The sequence below is a fragment of the Heloderma suspectum genome, chromosome 5 (genome assembly GCF_057233095.1).
Source record: "Heloderma suspectum isolate Gila_16-S chromosome 5, 16-S_ref, whole genome shotgun sequence".
NCBI lineage: Eukaryota > Metazoa > Chordata > Lepidosauria > Squamata > Helodermatidae > Heloderma > Heloderma suspectum.
Window position 1 is genome coordinate 206240345 of NC_139462.1, and position 15401 is coordinate 206255745.

The 15401-nt window shown below is 42.6% G+C and overlaps 1 protein-coding gene across 2 annotated transcripts in view; it reads left to right on the forward strand.

The window, feature by feature from the left end:
* The window catches only part of SVIL (supervillin), a 209655-nt gene that overhangs the window by 115821 nt on the left and 78433 nt on the right, over positions 1-15401 (forward strand). The window contains exons 4-8 of one of the 2 annotated variants that reach the window (XM_084859164.1): positions 3351-3408; positions 3550-3701; positions 5237-5894; positions 11551-11631; positions 14346-15236. In XM_084859164.1, coding sequence (XP_084715290.1) covers positions 3351-3408; positions 3550-3701; positions 5237-5894; positions 11551-11631; positions 14346-15236 — 1840 coding nt within the window. The remainder of the gene's footprint in view (positions 1-3350; positions 3409-3549; positions 3702-5236; positions 5895-11550; positions 11632-14345; positions 15237-15401) is intronic. The other variant, XM_084859163.1, reaches the window with a different exon arrangement.

Below are 15401 nucleotides of genomic sequence, written 5' to 3' on the forward strand. Positions count from 1 at the left end.
GGTGAGGAATAGATTTCAGGGATTAGACCTGATAGACAGAGTGCCTGAGGAACTATGGACGGAGGTCCGTAACATTGTTCAGGAGGCAGCAACGAAATCCGTCCCAAAGAAAAAGAAATGCAAGAAAGCCAAGTGGCTGTCTGATGCGGCTTGACAAGTAGCTGAGGAAAGAAGGGAAGCGAAAAGCAAGGGAGAAAGGGGAAGATATACCCAACTGAATGCAGAGTTCCAGAGAATAGCAAGGAGAGACAAGAAGGCCTTCTTAAATGAACAATGCAAAGAAATCGAGGAAAACAACAGAATGGGAAAGACTAGAGATCTCTTCAAGAAAATTGGAGATCTCAAGGGTACGTTTTGTGCAAAGATGGGCATGATAAAGGACAAAGAAGACAGGGACCTAACAGAAGCAGATGAGATTAAGAAGAGGTGGCAAGAATACACAGAAGAACTATACAGGAAAGATCTGAATGTCCCTGATAGCCATGATAGTGCGGTCACTGAACTTGAGCCGGACATCCTCGAGAGTGAAGTCAAGTGGGCCTTAGGAAGCATTAGTAACAACAAAGCTAGCGGAGATGACAGTCTCCCAGCTGAGCTATTTAAAATCCTAAAAGATGATGCTGTTAAAGTGCTGCATTCAATATGCCAACCAAGTTGGAACACTCAACAGTGGCCACAAGACTGGAAAAGGTCAGTTTACATTCCAATTCCAAAGAAGGGCAACGCCAAAGAGTGTTCAAACTACCGCACAATTGCGCTCATTTCACATGCCAGCAAGGTGATGCTCAAAATCCTACAACCTAGGCTTCAGCAGTATGCGAACCGAGAACTACCGGAAGTACAAGCTGGGTTTCGAAGAGGCAGAGGAACTAGAGATCAAATCGCCAACATTTGCTGCATCATGGAGAAAGCAAGAGAATTCCAGAAAAACGTCTATTTCTGCTTCATTGACTACGCTAAAGCCTTTGATTGTGTGGATCACAACAAACTGTGGCAAATTCTGAAAGTGATGGGAGTACCAGACCACCTTACGTGTCTCCTGAGAAACCTGTACGAGGGTCAAGAAGCAACAGTCAGAACCAGACATGGAACAACCGATTGGTTCAAAATTGGGAAAGGAGTACGACAAGGCTGCATATTGTCACCCTGCTTATTTAACTTATATGCAGAGTACATCATGAGAAATGCCAGATTGGATGAATCAGAGGTCGGAATTAAGATTGCCGGGAGAATTATCAACAACCTCCGATATGCAGACGATACCACCCTAATGGCAGAAAGCGAAGAGGATCTCAAGAGCCTCTTGTTGAGGGTGATAGAGGAGAGTGCAAAAGCTGGTTTGAAACTCAACATTAAAAAAACTAAGATCATGTCATCTGGCCCTATCACTTCGTGGCATATAGAAGGGGAAGAAATGGAAGCAGTGACAGATTTTACTTTCTTGGGCTCCAAGATCACCGCAGATGGTGACTGTAGCCATGAAATTAAAAGACGCTTGCTCCTTGGTAGGAAAGCTATGGCAAACCTAGACAGCATAGTAAGAAGCAGAGACATCACCTTGCTGACAAAGGTCTGTCTAATCAAAGCTATGGTTTTCCCAGTAGTAATGTATGGCTGTGAGAGCTGGACTATAAGGAAGGAGCGCCGAAGAATTGATGCTTTCGAACTGTGGTGCTGGAGAAGACTCTTACGAGTCCCCTGGACTGCAAGGAGGTCAAATCAGTCCATCCTAAAGGAAATCAACCCTGAGTGCTCATTGGAAGGACAGATACTGAAGCTGAAGCTCCAATATTTTGGCCACCTAATGCGAAGAGAAAACTCCCTGGAAAAGACCCTGATGCTGGGAAAGACTGAAGGCAAAAGGAGAAGGGGACGGCAGAGGATGAGATGGCTAGATAGCATCACGGATGCAATGAATATGAACTTGAGCACGCTCCGGGAGAGAGCGCAGGACAGGAAGGCCTGGCGTGCTATGGTCCATGGGGTCACGAAGAATCGGACACGACTGAACGACTGAACAACAACAACTAACCTTAGATAACATGACATATAAAATTTTCATATAACCAGGTTAGGGAGCAATCCTATCTGGGTCGACGGTCGCCTCCGAGCCCGGGAGCGAGTGCCTATCCAGTGCAGGGCAGGAGGAGTGCTGAGGAGTGGATCTCCTCCTCGCTTCCCCCACCTGGCTTTCACAGCTAGACAGCAGATTTTGGATGTGTTGTACCAGCATTTCTGATTTCCCCGCCACTGCACGCCCCCAGGAATGCCCCGTTTTTGCCGCTCCATGCTCCTCTTCCAAGCGCGGAGCGTGGGGCCATTCCACGCTGCCTACGAGGCGGTGCGGGAGGGGGTGGAGGCCGGTTCCCGGAAACCAGCCTATCCTATTGCCATCTAGCCGCTGACTAGCAGCCATAGGATTGCGCCCTTAGATTTTAGTCCATGTAGCCCAGTATTGTCTACTCTGTCCAGCATGGGCTCTCTAAGAGCATGGGGGGAGAGAGCTCTTTCCTTGTTCTGCTATATTCTAGCAGGCTGCTAAAGGGCTGTTGTTTGCAGAATTATTTCCTCTCTGAAGCAAACCCTGTCCTCCACCTAAGAAACGTGGGAGAGAAGGCTGAGTTTCAAAAAGGTAATGGATGTGTGCTGTTGAAGGTACACACCTCTGGTAACTTCAAACAGTAGCTGTATAAGCTCAGGGAACTAGCTGCACCTCTCTATCAAAAGGCCTGTTCGCATGATCACAGAGAGGGAAATAAGCCACAGTGGCTTATTTCCCCTGCCGCATGTGCCAGTCATGTGTCAGGCAGATTTGCATAATTACCCTCATTGCCATGGCTTGCCAATAAGCGAGGGTGGCTTATTGTCGTTGTTAACAAGTCACCCCAGAACCTATAACAGCCTATGGGTTCTGGGTGGCTTGTTAACCATGGCAACAAGCCACCCTCAACAGGTTCACATAACACAGCAAGCCACGCTGGTGAGGGTAACTATGCAAATCCCCACCATGTGACTGGCATGTGCAGTGGGGGGAATAAGCCACCATGGCTTATTTCTTCCTCCGTGATTGTGCAAACCTGGTCGTTATATGACCACATATATGCTAGCAGTATTCCACTGGAAAAGTCCTGTTCATGGTTTGCAAAGTTTTGCATATTAATTTTTTTCCAAAGAAAGTAAAGTAAGAAAACCAAGGGAGGAACAGCCGCAAGCCTTTTTTCATCAAAACCGATTGCTGTCTGCCTTAAAGTTTGCTAAGAACTGTTTTGTAAAAATCCAAGCTCTTTCTATTTGCAAAATGCATAGTTTCAGTTTCTCATCTTTTTGTGTGTGGTTTTGTTTTGTTTTAGTTTCTGAATTAAGAAAACTCTTTGAACCAAGTAGGCAGGATACCTTGGAAATGAAAAGGTAACTCTACCAACTTCCTCTGTTTTATAGAATCATCTGTAGTTTAATAAGCGTTATTTCATTAACTTGTTACATCCTAAGATAAATTTCCAGCTCCTTAGGCAATATTTCCAGCATAACTTCTTCTTTCATGTTTCTCAGGAAAGAGAGGATAGCTAGGCGTTTAGAGGGAATCGAAAATGATGCTCAGCCCGTCCTTTTACAAAACTGTCCTGGATTGGTTACCCATCGCTTGCTAGAAGAAGACACACCAAGATATATGCGTGCAGCAGACCCATATAGTCCTCACTTTGGTAAGGAATAGATTTGTAATATATGCTGACATTGGCCAAGCACTATAAGCAAATTTGAGCTCATAGAAGTTCTGCTTGGCTATGAGTGGGTAGTGTGGCTATGAGTGGGTGGCTATGAGGGGTACAATCCTTGAATTTTATCACCTTTTAAAGAACATCTGGTACAAAAAAAAGTCTTAGAACTACTTCTTTTAGTTTCTTGGGTTGTATCTAGGCATGCCCTTCCAGACTCTGATCCAGCATAGGCTCCCACTGGACGAAGGGGTGGAGGTGATATTTGCCAATTCCCCCGTCCCCCTGCAGCTCTGGGAGCCACCTCACACCTGTTCTAAAGGGTCCTCCAACCCACTGGAGTAGATTTTCGGGGCGAGGTATGTTGGTCTGCAGTGGGAAGACAGAATCTATGAAATCACCTCCTGAGCAGAGCATTGTGTGAGCTGAACTCCACTTGGTGTAAGACTGGATCCCACACATAGTGTGTACTACCATATAGTACAAATAGATGGTTCTAAAGGGAGCTTAGACAAATTCATGTCTTATCAGCTGCTATTAGCCCCTAGAGCCAAATGTGGCCTGGATGTTGAGAGAAAGTATGCTGGGGAATCCCAGTTGTTGGAGACAGGTGGGCAACAGGGGGCAAAGCCTTCATGCCCTTTTTGTGGTTTCCTGGATGCATTTGGTTGGCCACTGTGTGAACAGGATGATGGAGTCATTGGCCATGAGGCCTGATACAGCAGGCTCCTCTTAGGTTCAGATGTACTAGTTTTTAAAAATATAACCCCTGCTTAGAAATAGCTATTTTCTAGCCTTAAGGATCTGTGGGAAGCAAGACACTCTTTTTTTCCTCTTTAAAGCGTCTGTACAAAAAGTAGGTGGCTAGAGGGGAAGTTCAATTGCACTATATTGAGGATTTTATGTGGAGATACTCCATTTACACAGTAATAAAATGTACACCATATAGGTGATTCTACTATATTTTGGTGTAATGTCACAAAAGATGAACTCCCTTTAGTTTGAGTCAGAAAAATGGCACAGTATCTCTAGAGAAAAGGAAATACCCATAAAGGGGATATTTAAGAATCCTAGAACTAGTGGGTTAGCCCAGTGATGTTCCTGAACCATGTGGGTGAGTGTGGGGGGACAGGAAGAGAAGACGTGCAACCCTAAACTGTTTTTAACCAAACACTGGCGTGCTTCTTAACTCAAAGAGTCATTAACAGAAGCAAAGGCTTTTGTTACAGGTGCTAAAGGTGCTAGCCTGCTAATCTATATTTTCATGACTTCTCCCATATTCCTTGGTGTCTAACCAAACTGAACACTGAAGCTTATTGAAGGAAGTCTTAGGGTGCTTCCAGATGGAGGGTTCCTGGTGCTAATTATCAAAAGGCATCTGAGGGAGAAAAAGTGGATGATTGGGGGGATAATACCCACCACTTCGTAGTTTATTTTAGTTTAGTTTAATTTTGTTTAAAAAAAACAAGAAAACTGTTGAAGAGAAATCAGGAGAAACTGCTGATTCTTCTATATTGTTATAGGAAGATCAAATGAAGAAGAAACTTCAGATTCTTCAATAGAGAATCAGCCTAGATCCAGATACCAAGCAGAATCCACTGGAGGAAAAACAAAGCCATCTTCTTACAGTCCATTAGGCATGGATTCCCAGGGGCTTGAGTCCAAAGCAGAAAGGATAGCTAGGTACAAGGCAGAAAGACGACGCCAGTTGGCGGAAAAATATGGACTCTCAATAGATTCAGATGTGGACTCAGAATATTCATCCAAATACACCAGGACAAGGAAAGAACAGGATGTGGCTGAGAAGAGGGTACAGAAGAGCAAGAAAAAAGAGGATGAATGTAAAGATTATGGTTCTCTGCACTTGGCAAGAACTGAGAATAAGGAGCTGAGGATTGCTGCTTCGGAGTCAAAGGAATATTCTGGGCAGGAGAGAGAGAGTTCTCCAGAAAGGGAAAAGCGGCATTTGGATGAGGACAATGAAAGAAAAGCCCCAGACCCCAGTTCAACTAGACATGATCTACCCCCTGCATCAGAGAATTCCACATCCTTCTCATTTCTAGGCCATGACTCCTCTCTAAGTGAAGTGCCAAGTTCGCCAAAGCAAACTCAAAGGGCTTCCCTTACCTCACCAAAACAGCTAGTGTCACCAAGTTATTCCCTCAATGACACCAGATTGGGGTAAGTCTGGTATTGCTGTCACTGTTTATAGAGCGGTGTTAGTATATATTGTACCTACTCTGAGGACCTTACTATATTTTATGATGATGATAAGCGGAAGGCCGGGTAGGAAGAAAGTAGCAAGAGGGTTCCTCATGAAGAGGTAAAATACAATGGCACATACCTTGTGCTCAGATTTGGTGTTACAAAAATAAGAAGAATGGGGCAGGGGGAATTGGAAGGCTTTTCCGAAATGAGATTTGAGAAGGAATTTGAAATATGGCAAGATCACATGGCCTAGGTATTGTGCTTAGAAAGCAAATCCACTGAGGAGGCATAAGGTGCTCACGCTACCTGTGTACTAATATTATGAGATCAAAGGTGGCAGTAAGTAATAGCAGACCAAACTAGAGTTCTGCAAGTCTGAGAACCACTGTGAGGCTTATGAGGACTTTTTGTTCCAATGAAAAGAGAGCCACTTGAGGGAAGGAGTTCTGGAAAGCACGACACGATCAAAATGCTATGAGTTAAAAATAACAGCATATTATTTATGAATTTTGAAGGGAACATGCATTTTATTCATTCTCAAATGACCATGAACAAAACACAGTGTTAAATGTCAAACAATCCAGATATCAGTTCAAATGAGTAAAGAATTTAAGAACTTCGAAGTTGGATTTTTCTATCCACCCGTAACGTAAGCCAGAAGTACATGAAACATTAGGTACATAACCATCACCACAAATGGCAAGCATGGCCTCCTTGTTTGCCAGCCTCCCCGCCTTTGGTAACATCTAGGGCAACTTAACCTGTGTCCTAATATTGCCATATTTTCTGTTTTTCTTCCCCACATAATTGGCTGGTGGTGCTGGCTGGGGATATACACAATGATGTGATGTCAGAATAAAAATAAGCTCTCTCAGAGTTTAGGGGGGTGATTTTAATGTGTAGTTGCCATTTTTTTGATTGAATTGCATTCTCTGTAGACTGAGAAAAAACAAAAACAAAGCTATGTGTCATAGCAAATATGCTGAGTAATAGTGATGAGAGAGAGAAAAGAGAGTTTTAAACCACTTTGAACGTTGAGGCAAATTTTAAAGGAAAAAGAGCAGGGTAAAGAGAGGTGATTGGCAGCAGGTGAATGCAACTGCCAAAGCCTCTGTTCTGAGGGACTGGGAGACTCCCACTGGGGAGGTTGGCAAATGAAAGGCTGTTGAAGAGAAGTACAGCCACAGAGAGAGCCAGATTGCTTGATGAGAGCTACCATTTACTTTATAGGCACCTAAACAAAATTGGCTAATCAGGAATAACCATCCCAAATGGTTGCAATGGCAAGTACACTAATGGAAAGAAGGTCAGTGCAAGCTAAAGTTGAGGAGAGACCCAACAAAGTGGCTGCCTGTGTCACACATTCAAATATATCAACTTCTCGGAAGGATGCTGTAATAATTTCCACATAGCAGAGATTACTTTCTCTTATCCCAGCCTCCAATTTATGCACCTGTCCTAAGCTCAAATGGAATGAGCATTTCCATTCCCCCCCCCCCGCCAATAAAGCCCCTCGGGAAATTATAAAGAGACAGAGGCTTAAGACTACATATGGAAAGCAAAGTAGTTTCCACAGTTCTCTGGGTTCTTCAGGGTTTTCTTTAGTAAGTTGTTTATAAATAACACCATTGGCATCCGTGGGACAAACCATAAGTGCAAGCACTTCAGTGTAAATGGATTTTGCATTATACCATTTGTCATGTTCAATAAGAACTTTAAACTGGCTGGAGGCAAATGCAGTCTTTTTGCCTCTCGTTTTCTTCTGCAGTCACCTGCACAACCTGCATTTAAGGTCACCAGTGTTTTATTGTGCACTCGGAAATGAGAGAACAGTGGTAATTCTTAACTGGTCGTTGTTTTTGGCTATGCTTCTTGCCATACAACTTGTCCAAATTTCGGAACCAATAAAAAGCCAAAAAAATAAAACTCTCTATGACCATTGTGGTTTTCAAAGCTTTATGTATATCAGTTACCATCTCTTCCACTGCTGCTCCCATGAGGTCATTTCTGTCTTACGTAATTATGTAGCTACCCAACTATGTGGGTAGAAGTTTTTATTCAGTCAAAACCAATCTTTTTCCCAAGGAGGAAAATTTCATGAACATTTTCAGAAGTACCAGAAGGTCCCCACCCGCTCCAATCTTCTCAGCAATATTTCAGGGATTGCTGTGAAAGCAGATGAAAGTGCTCTCCTATTCAGGAAGCATTGCCCTCGCTCTAATGGGCTTCATTTGCAACCAGGTCTGGTTGGCTGTGTAAAATTGTGATGTCATCAAGTTTGCTACATGATCATTGGCTGAGATCACAGTTAGGGATGTACGAAAGTCACTTACCTTCTCATGAAATTGATTCGCGGTGGGGGGGAGGCGCTCCGTCCCTCCCCCCCGAAATTCTGGCCGGGGGGGTGCTCCGTCCCTCCCCCCCAAAATTCTGGCCAGGGGGGGAGGCGCTCTGTCCCTCCCCCCTCGAATCCTGGCTGGCCGGGTGCGCAAATGGCGGCGGCCATAGCCGCCGCCGTTTGCGTCCCTGCAGTCAGCCGTGATAGGCTACGTAAATGTTTACGTAGCCTATCATGGCTGAGTAAAACAAAAACAAAAACCACGCGTACGCAAATGGCAGCGCCCATGGGCACCGCCATTTGCGTTCCTTATTTTGGCACGTGTAGTCTATGTAAAGCAGACATCACCTTGCCGACAAAGGTCCGTCTAATCAAAGCTATGGTTTTCCCAGTAGTAATGTATGTCTGTGAGAGCTGGACCATAAGGAAGGCTGAGCGCCGAAGAATTGATGCTTTCGAACTGTGGTGCTGGAGAAGACTCTTATGAGTCCCCTGGACTGCAAGGAGGTCAAATCAGTTCATCCTAAAGGAAATCAACCCTAAGTGCTTATTGGAAGGACAGATACTGAAGCTGAAGCTCAAATATTTTGGCCACCTAATGCGAAGAGAAAACTCTCTGGAAAAGACCCTGATGCTGGGAAAGACTGAAGGCAAAAGGAGAAGGGGACGGCAGAGGATGAGATGGCTAGATAGCATCACCGATGCAATGAATATGAACTTGAGCACGCTCCGGGAGAGAGCGCAGGACAGGAAGGCCTGGCATGCTATGGTCCATGGGGTCACGAAGAGTCGGACACGACTGAACGACTGAACAACAAAAGTCTACGTAAACATTTACATAGACTACGGTGAAAATAAGGGGAATGCAAATAGTGTAGACGCTATGCTATTTGCGTTCCCTTTATTTTCGCCGTAGTCTACGTAAATGTTTACGTAGACTACACGTGCCAAAATAAGGAATGCAAATGGCGTCACCCATGGGCACCGCCATTTGCGTAAGCGCAGTTTTGTTTCGTTTTTTTACTCAGCCGTGATAGGCTACGTAAACATTTATGTAGCCTATCGCGGTATTTTTTAAAAATCTAGCCTTGATAGGCTACGTAAATCTTTACGTAGCCTATCACGTTTTTTGTTTTGTTTTGTTTTTTTTACTGGAAATGGCGGCGGCGGCCAGTCGGAAGACTGGCCGCCGCCGCCCCACCACCAGAGCCGCCGCCGCCAGGAGGATTCGCCCAAGGTAAGTCCTGTCCCGGGGGGGGGACGGGGGGCAGACCGTTTCACCACCGATTTTGGGGGGCCAAATGCGCTGGCATTCGGCCTCCCCGAGATTTGTGGTGAAATTCTCTGACATCCCTAATCACAGTAAGCAGGAGAAGAACCCCAACCAGGAAAAAAATGGAGTCACAGTCGCAATGGCACTGAATGGCTTCAAAGAAAACGTATAGAAGAAATATTCAGCCTGTCAGTCCAGGTAGTAGAATGTAGTAAATGATGGAACTTCTTTGGTCATGTTCTTTAAAGATGTATGTACAGCACCTAGAACTTTGAGTCACTTTATAAATAATAAACATATGTTTAATATTAATTACTTACTTAAATGCATTTTAGTTCTTACCTTCTGGACCCAGGGAATGTGTGTGTTCAAAATCACTCCCTGCTCAAAGATACCTTATGGAATGATATCATTTTTTTTGAATTGCACCTGATCCTTTTGTATCCATTACTCTCTAACATGTATGTGTACACACATACACACACCCTTAGCATAGATCAAAGTACACCCAGGAAGAAGATCTCGACTGGGACTCTCTCAGTGGGATTCATGTGGTCAGTTTCCTCATTCTTTCCATTTGGCTATATCTCAGGTCAGTGTGACTCCCTCTAAAGCTCTTCTGTGAGAAAGATTAAGCTAGTTCATTCTGGCATCAAACTCTCTAGCTTTCATACCTATCAAGATCTGTCAGCTCCTTGGGATAGGAATGCTGACTATTGGAAAGGGAGCAAATGCAGTTGTCATTGCTTTACTTTAAAAACAAACAAAAAACAATACAACTTGCCTTTTCCAGTGTAAGTCAGAAAACAAGTATTTGTTAAGAGAACCTGGTCTGAAATAGCTAATTTTAAAGGAGATGATTAGTCCCTGGGGATCCAGTGTTTGCATTTTTGGATCATTGCCAAGTAAAGTATTTTTGTTGTACACGTCCTACTACTTTCTTTTTCAAATGAGGAAAGTCTAAGTGTGCATACTTGCTGATTCTCATGGTTGTGAGACCTAAAGGCACATTTCATTATTATCAGTTTTACTGCTGGCTCTTTAATTTTTTTTTTGTTTTCATCAGTATTGTTTGTGATTTTACTGTTTTGGGTTTTTATGACTATAAACTGCTCTGAGGGGATTTTTCAGTTGACCAATATAGAAATTGAATACATAAACAAATACTGGCAGAAGAGGAGAACATTCTTCCTCTAGGTCCAGGTTCTTCAGAGACTATGAAAAGGTTCCTTTATTTTGAACAAAATACAAATAAAACCCCCATCCGTCTCCACAGTAAAAGATTCCATTTAATTTATATGATAAGTTAAAAGAAGGTTTAAGGAAGTGCTTATATTTTAGGTATATCTGACTTCTTTTTTTATCCCTTACAACATTCCCATTTTTTCTCAGTTTAACTTCTCATCCTGTTTAAAATGAAAATTCAGAATAAACCTCACTTTAAAAACATACCAACAAAAACTTCTGAATTCGTTTAAGTAAGTCAAGGTTTCATTTGTCAATTTGAATGTGTTAGGACTACCTAGTTTCTTGGGAGTATCTTGCTCAGATTAAGTATCAAGCAAGAGAGAAAATTAATTTCAATGTGTAGTTTTACCAGAAAACACACACATATCTAGGTGAAGTAGTCCATCTTGTGGACATCTTTGTCTTAATAAAGGTTTAGGTTTTCTGTGTATATTGTAGATATGTTCCTAGTTAAATTCACATGCAGCTATACTAAAACTGCAGGTCTGCCTTTTACATTTTGTAAGCCAAAGTCTTATTATGAATAATAAGAAAACTGTTTTAAAAGTAAGGGCACAATCCTATGCATGTTTAGACAGAAAAAGGGTCCTACAACTTCCAGCATGCCCCAACCAGCATGGCTGGCTGAGGCATGCTGGGAATTGTAGGACTTTTTTCTGTCTAAATGTGCATAGGATTGCGCCCTAAGTGTGTGGGGGTTGAGCAGGGGAACTGAGTGTGCATGTATTGACGTCAGGAAAACAATTCTGAAGCTCTATTTTCTATAGTAGTGCAGGGAAAACAAAACTCGATTGGTTTCTTCAAAAAGATTCGGATGGGGACACAGCTTCACTTATCAACTGGCCCTCCAGGTATACTACCATGTAGCTGTGTGGCTTAATTATAATAATTAGACTGTTAACTTTCCCTCTCCTTTTCCATTCCCCCACTATCATTTTAACAAATGTTATTGATACCTATTAATAGCATTGGATTAGGAAATACAGTTTCTGTTTAATGGACTCCTCTGATGAACACCCCTCCCCACCCCCCAATTCCTGCTCTTTTTTGTCACTTACGACAAATTGATGTTTTGGTAGGAAGCAATAGAAATGCCCCTAATGTTTGTTCCGCGGCTGTAAACGTAGTGGCACTGACTAAATTAAGGCCTTGTCTTTAGCCTGTCATTAACATGTTTCTCCCGCCTTGTAAGCTGCATTGCAACAGAAATTGTGAAATGTTGCAAGCACCAAATACAGGAGCTTCTTTTCCTATATTGTGGAGTTTCCCTTAATGTAAAAATGGATAGGAGTGTATAGTGAATACATTCGCCTGTCTTTGGAGCTGTGAACACCTTGTAGGTTTACACATCCAATTCTCATAGGGGGATGTTATCCTGCCAAAGAGTAGGTCTCCAATAAACAAACAGGTGAACTATTCATAAACCAGGCTGCTGAAACAAGCTATAATAAAATTTCATTTGTTTACTTCTGTACAACATATGCACAATGAGCATTTATTTGATAATAGTGTAATGTGTGGACACTCCTAAGCTATTAATAGTTCCTAAAGAAAGTAAGGTGTAGAAGATAGCACTTCAAACCTTGCAAATATCATGTAGGATGGGTGCAGCAATGCTTAAAAGACAGGGAGTTGGGCATGGATTCCATGTCCCATTCATACTCCCTTTTCTGACACATAGATTCCCAGAGCACTGCTGGCCTTAACTGTAGGTAAGGCTAATCAGAGCTTGCTAACAAGCTTTAAACCATGGTTGAGACCACAATTAATGTCAACCATGGTTAAAGTCATTGTCTGTTGTTAAGACCAGTGGAAGAATTTGCACCTAGGAGCGTTACATCTGTACAGACTCCTAGGTTCCTTCCCATCTCAAGGATCTTCAGTGTCAGCTTTTGTATTTGTTGACATGCACAGCTACTTAATTCTGTTAAGTAGACATGGGTGCGTAAATAGCTAAAACGCTCTGTTAACAAACTGAGATGGCATTCTAAGTTTGGAAACCTATGCACACATAGGAGTTCCTCCAATTGAACTCAGTGGCACTTACACCTGCAAAACTGAATAATAGTATACACATTTCCCAAAATTAAAGTTATAAGTTTAATACATTATAACTCCAGAATAATAACAATTCTAATGAAACATTCTGCTTGAAATCCCAATATAACAAAAAGTGATTGTATCAAAAGTATCAACAAAAACCCTAACTTCTTCCTTTTTTCTGTTCCCTCCCAGAATCTTATCAAGTGAATATTTTTACAGAATAATGGCGTGGTTCAAGTGTATTCAGAAACAATAGGTTTCTGCTGTGTGAATGAGCCTGTCAAACTTCTGCCTTGCACTCTCTCACTCAAACTTCTGTTTCACACACCAGAGGAGGAGAAAGCATGCACTTTCACTTTTAAACAAACTTCAGTTCCCCATGACATTTGAACTTGAGGAATTGTGGATTGTTTAATTTAAACTATAGTTAGTGTGAACAAGCCAGGATCAAACCATGATTTCAGATCCTGGCTTGTTTTCAGACAATAGTGTAAACCGAGTGTGAGTCTGGATATCACAGGGAACTGGTTAGTTTTGTTTAAAAGCAGAAGATTTCAGTCTTCTCTTCCCGGTGCACAAAAGAAGAGGAAAAGGGGGGTGCAGAAGCTTAAGAGTTTGAGCAGATTCATTCACATAATGGGGGACCATGGTTTCCCATTGAGTCTGAAGCAGGCCTTTTTAGCCAGGCTTCAATTACTGGGTCCCCTGAAAATTGCCATTTATATGAGAGCTCTATTCTCACTAATTATAATTCAGTGACTAACAAGTTCTTGATGAACTTTGCCTACGTGAATCACACTTCTCCTGTATTTTGCTGAGAAAATAAGCCGGTTAGATCAACATGTCTCATTCACAAACGAGAGACATATCTCCAGAAATTGGCTCTGTTTACATGCTAAGATTTGGTTATCTCTCCTTTTTAACTCTGCTTAGAAAATTCTCTCACTGTTTATAATACAAATTGAGTCTTTCCCTTTTCCCACATTTCTTCTCATAATAGTTATGTGTGGGTGTGCGCGTGCGTGTTGGTGTGGGTGTGAAAAAAGGCTAGGGAAACCATCCCATTTTTTCTACTGGAAACTTGAATAAGTGCCAGTGTTCAAAACATTTCAGAATGAAGCAGCTATTTATGAATTTCAGTGGCGTAAGTGCCTAGATGAAAAAACTAAAGTTCTTAGTTCTCCATTTGGTCATATTTAGTTCCATTTCCTCTTCAGCAAATTGGACACAGTGGACTATAAATTGTTCAGAACACTCCTGTGCAATGCATGAAAATAGAAGTGGATAGAAAAGTGGCTGAGCTGATATCAGTGTCCTGATCCTCACTGATGTCAGTGGGCTGGGATTTGGCGAAAGGCACCAGTTGAGAAGTTTCTCTAATATCCCCCACTAGTTACGTAGTTTAACAATGCTTAATACTTAATGTTGCTGGATCTTCCCAAAGTTGGTGCATGTTTTTTCTTTCTCTTTCCAACTTAGCTACAGTTGTGCCACATTTTTAATCAATTTTTCTTTCTTAAAGAGTAAAAGTTAGAGAGAAACTGGTGAAAGAGGAAAGTGCTCGTGGAAGCCCTGAACTTCTAACAGACACTGTGTCTCAAAGAAAGATTCGCCCAGTGCCTGTTAATTTCGTGCCTCTTCAGCCAGAAACATCTGTTTTCCATAGGGTTGCCACTCAGCCACTTGGGTTGGTATCCCAACCAACACATGGGTACGTCCAACCTGCTGGAATTGCTCATACGGCTACGCTGGTGGCAGCTGAAGAACCAGAAAGCAACCCTGTTAGCAGCCTCCCTGGGCCAGCAAATACCAAGTTTATAATTAGGTCCCAACCAGATGCTATGATGGACGTTGAAAAATGTGACTTGCTTCAGAATCGTCGGTCATTGAAGCTCGATCACTCCTGTGTGGAGGCTGAGCAGGAAAGACAACCAGTTTTACCTTCAGAGAGCTGTAGGCAAGAGAAGAGCAGAGAGAGTCACTTCAGAGGAGATGATTCTGATAAACTTATGGTTGGCAAGCCAAAGTCTTTGGAAGCTGAGAGAGAGCTAGGCCATTTTAAGCAGTGGATGCCTGGGTCTCAGGTGAAGACTCATGGGAACAATGAAAGGAGTGAAAGAATCATGTATCTACAAAGTGCTAAAGGGAAGGTTCAGGCTCAGGAAGAGATACCAGTGAAGCATAAGCTCTTTACTCGATCGCTGTCTGATTATACTGGTTCTCCTAAACTAGAAATTTTCAAAAGTAAGGAGCATGTTGCAAAGAACATAATGGAGTTTCAGAGCACTGAAGCAAAGACCCCCGAAACAAAGATCCCCAATGGTGAGATAACCATGGTTGACACAAAAGTCTCTGTAGCCCAGCTCCGTAATGCCTTTTTGGAAACTGCCAATTCCAGCAAGAAACCTGAACTGTAGGTGATGTTTTCTGAATTTTGTTTATTTGGTGTGACACTTGCACGTCCTTGGCATAAATGGCACTCAAAACTCAACATCAGTTGCGTTCTGCAGCACTGCAAATACACAGTCCAACTCCCACCTACTGTGTTTTGGAGACGGAGTCGGCCTGAATCCTCTTG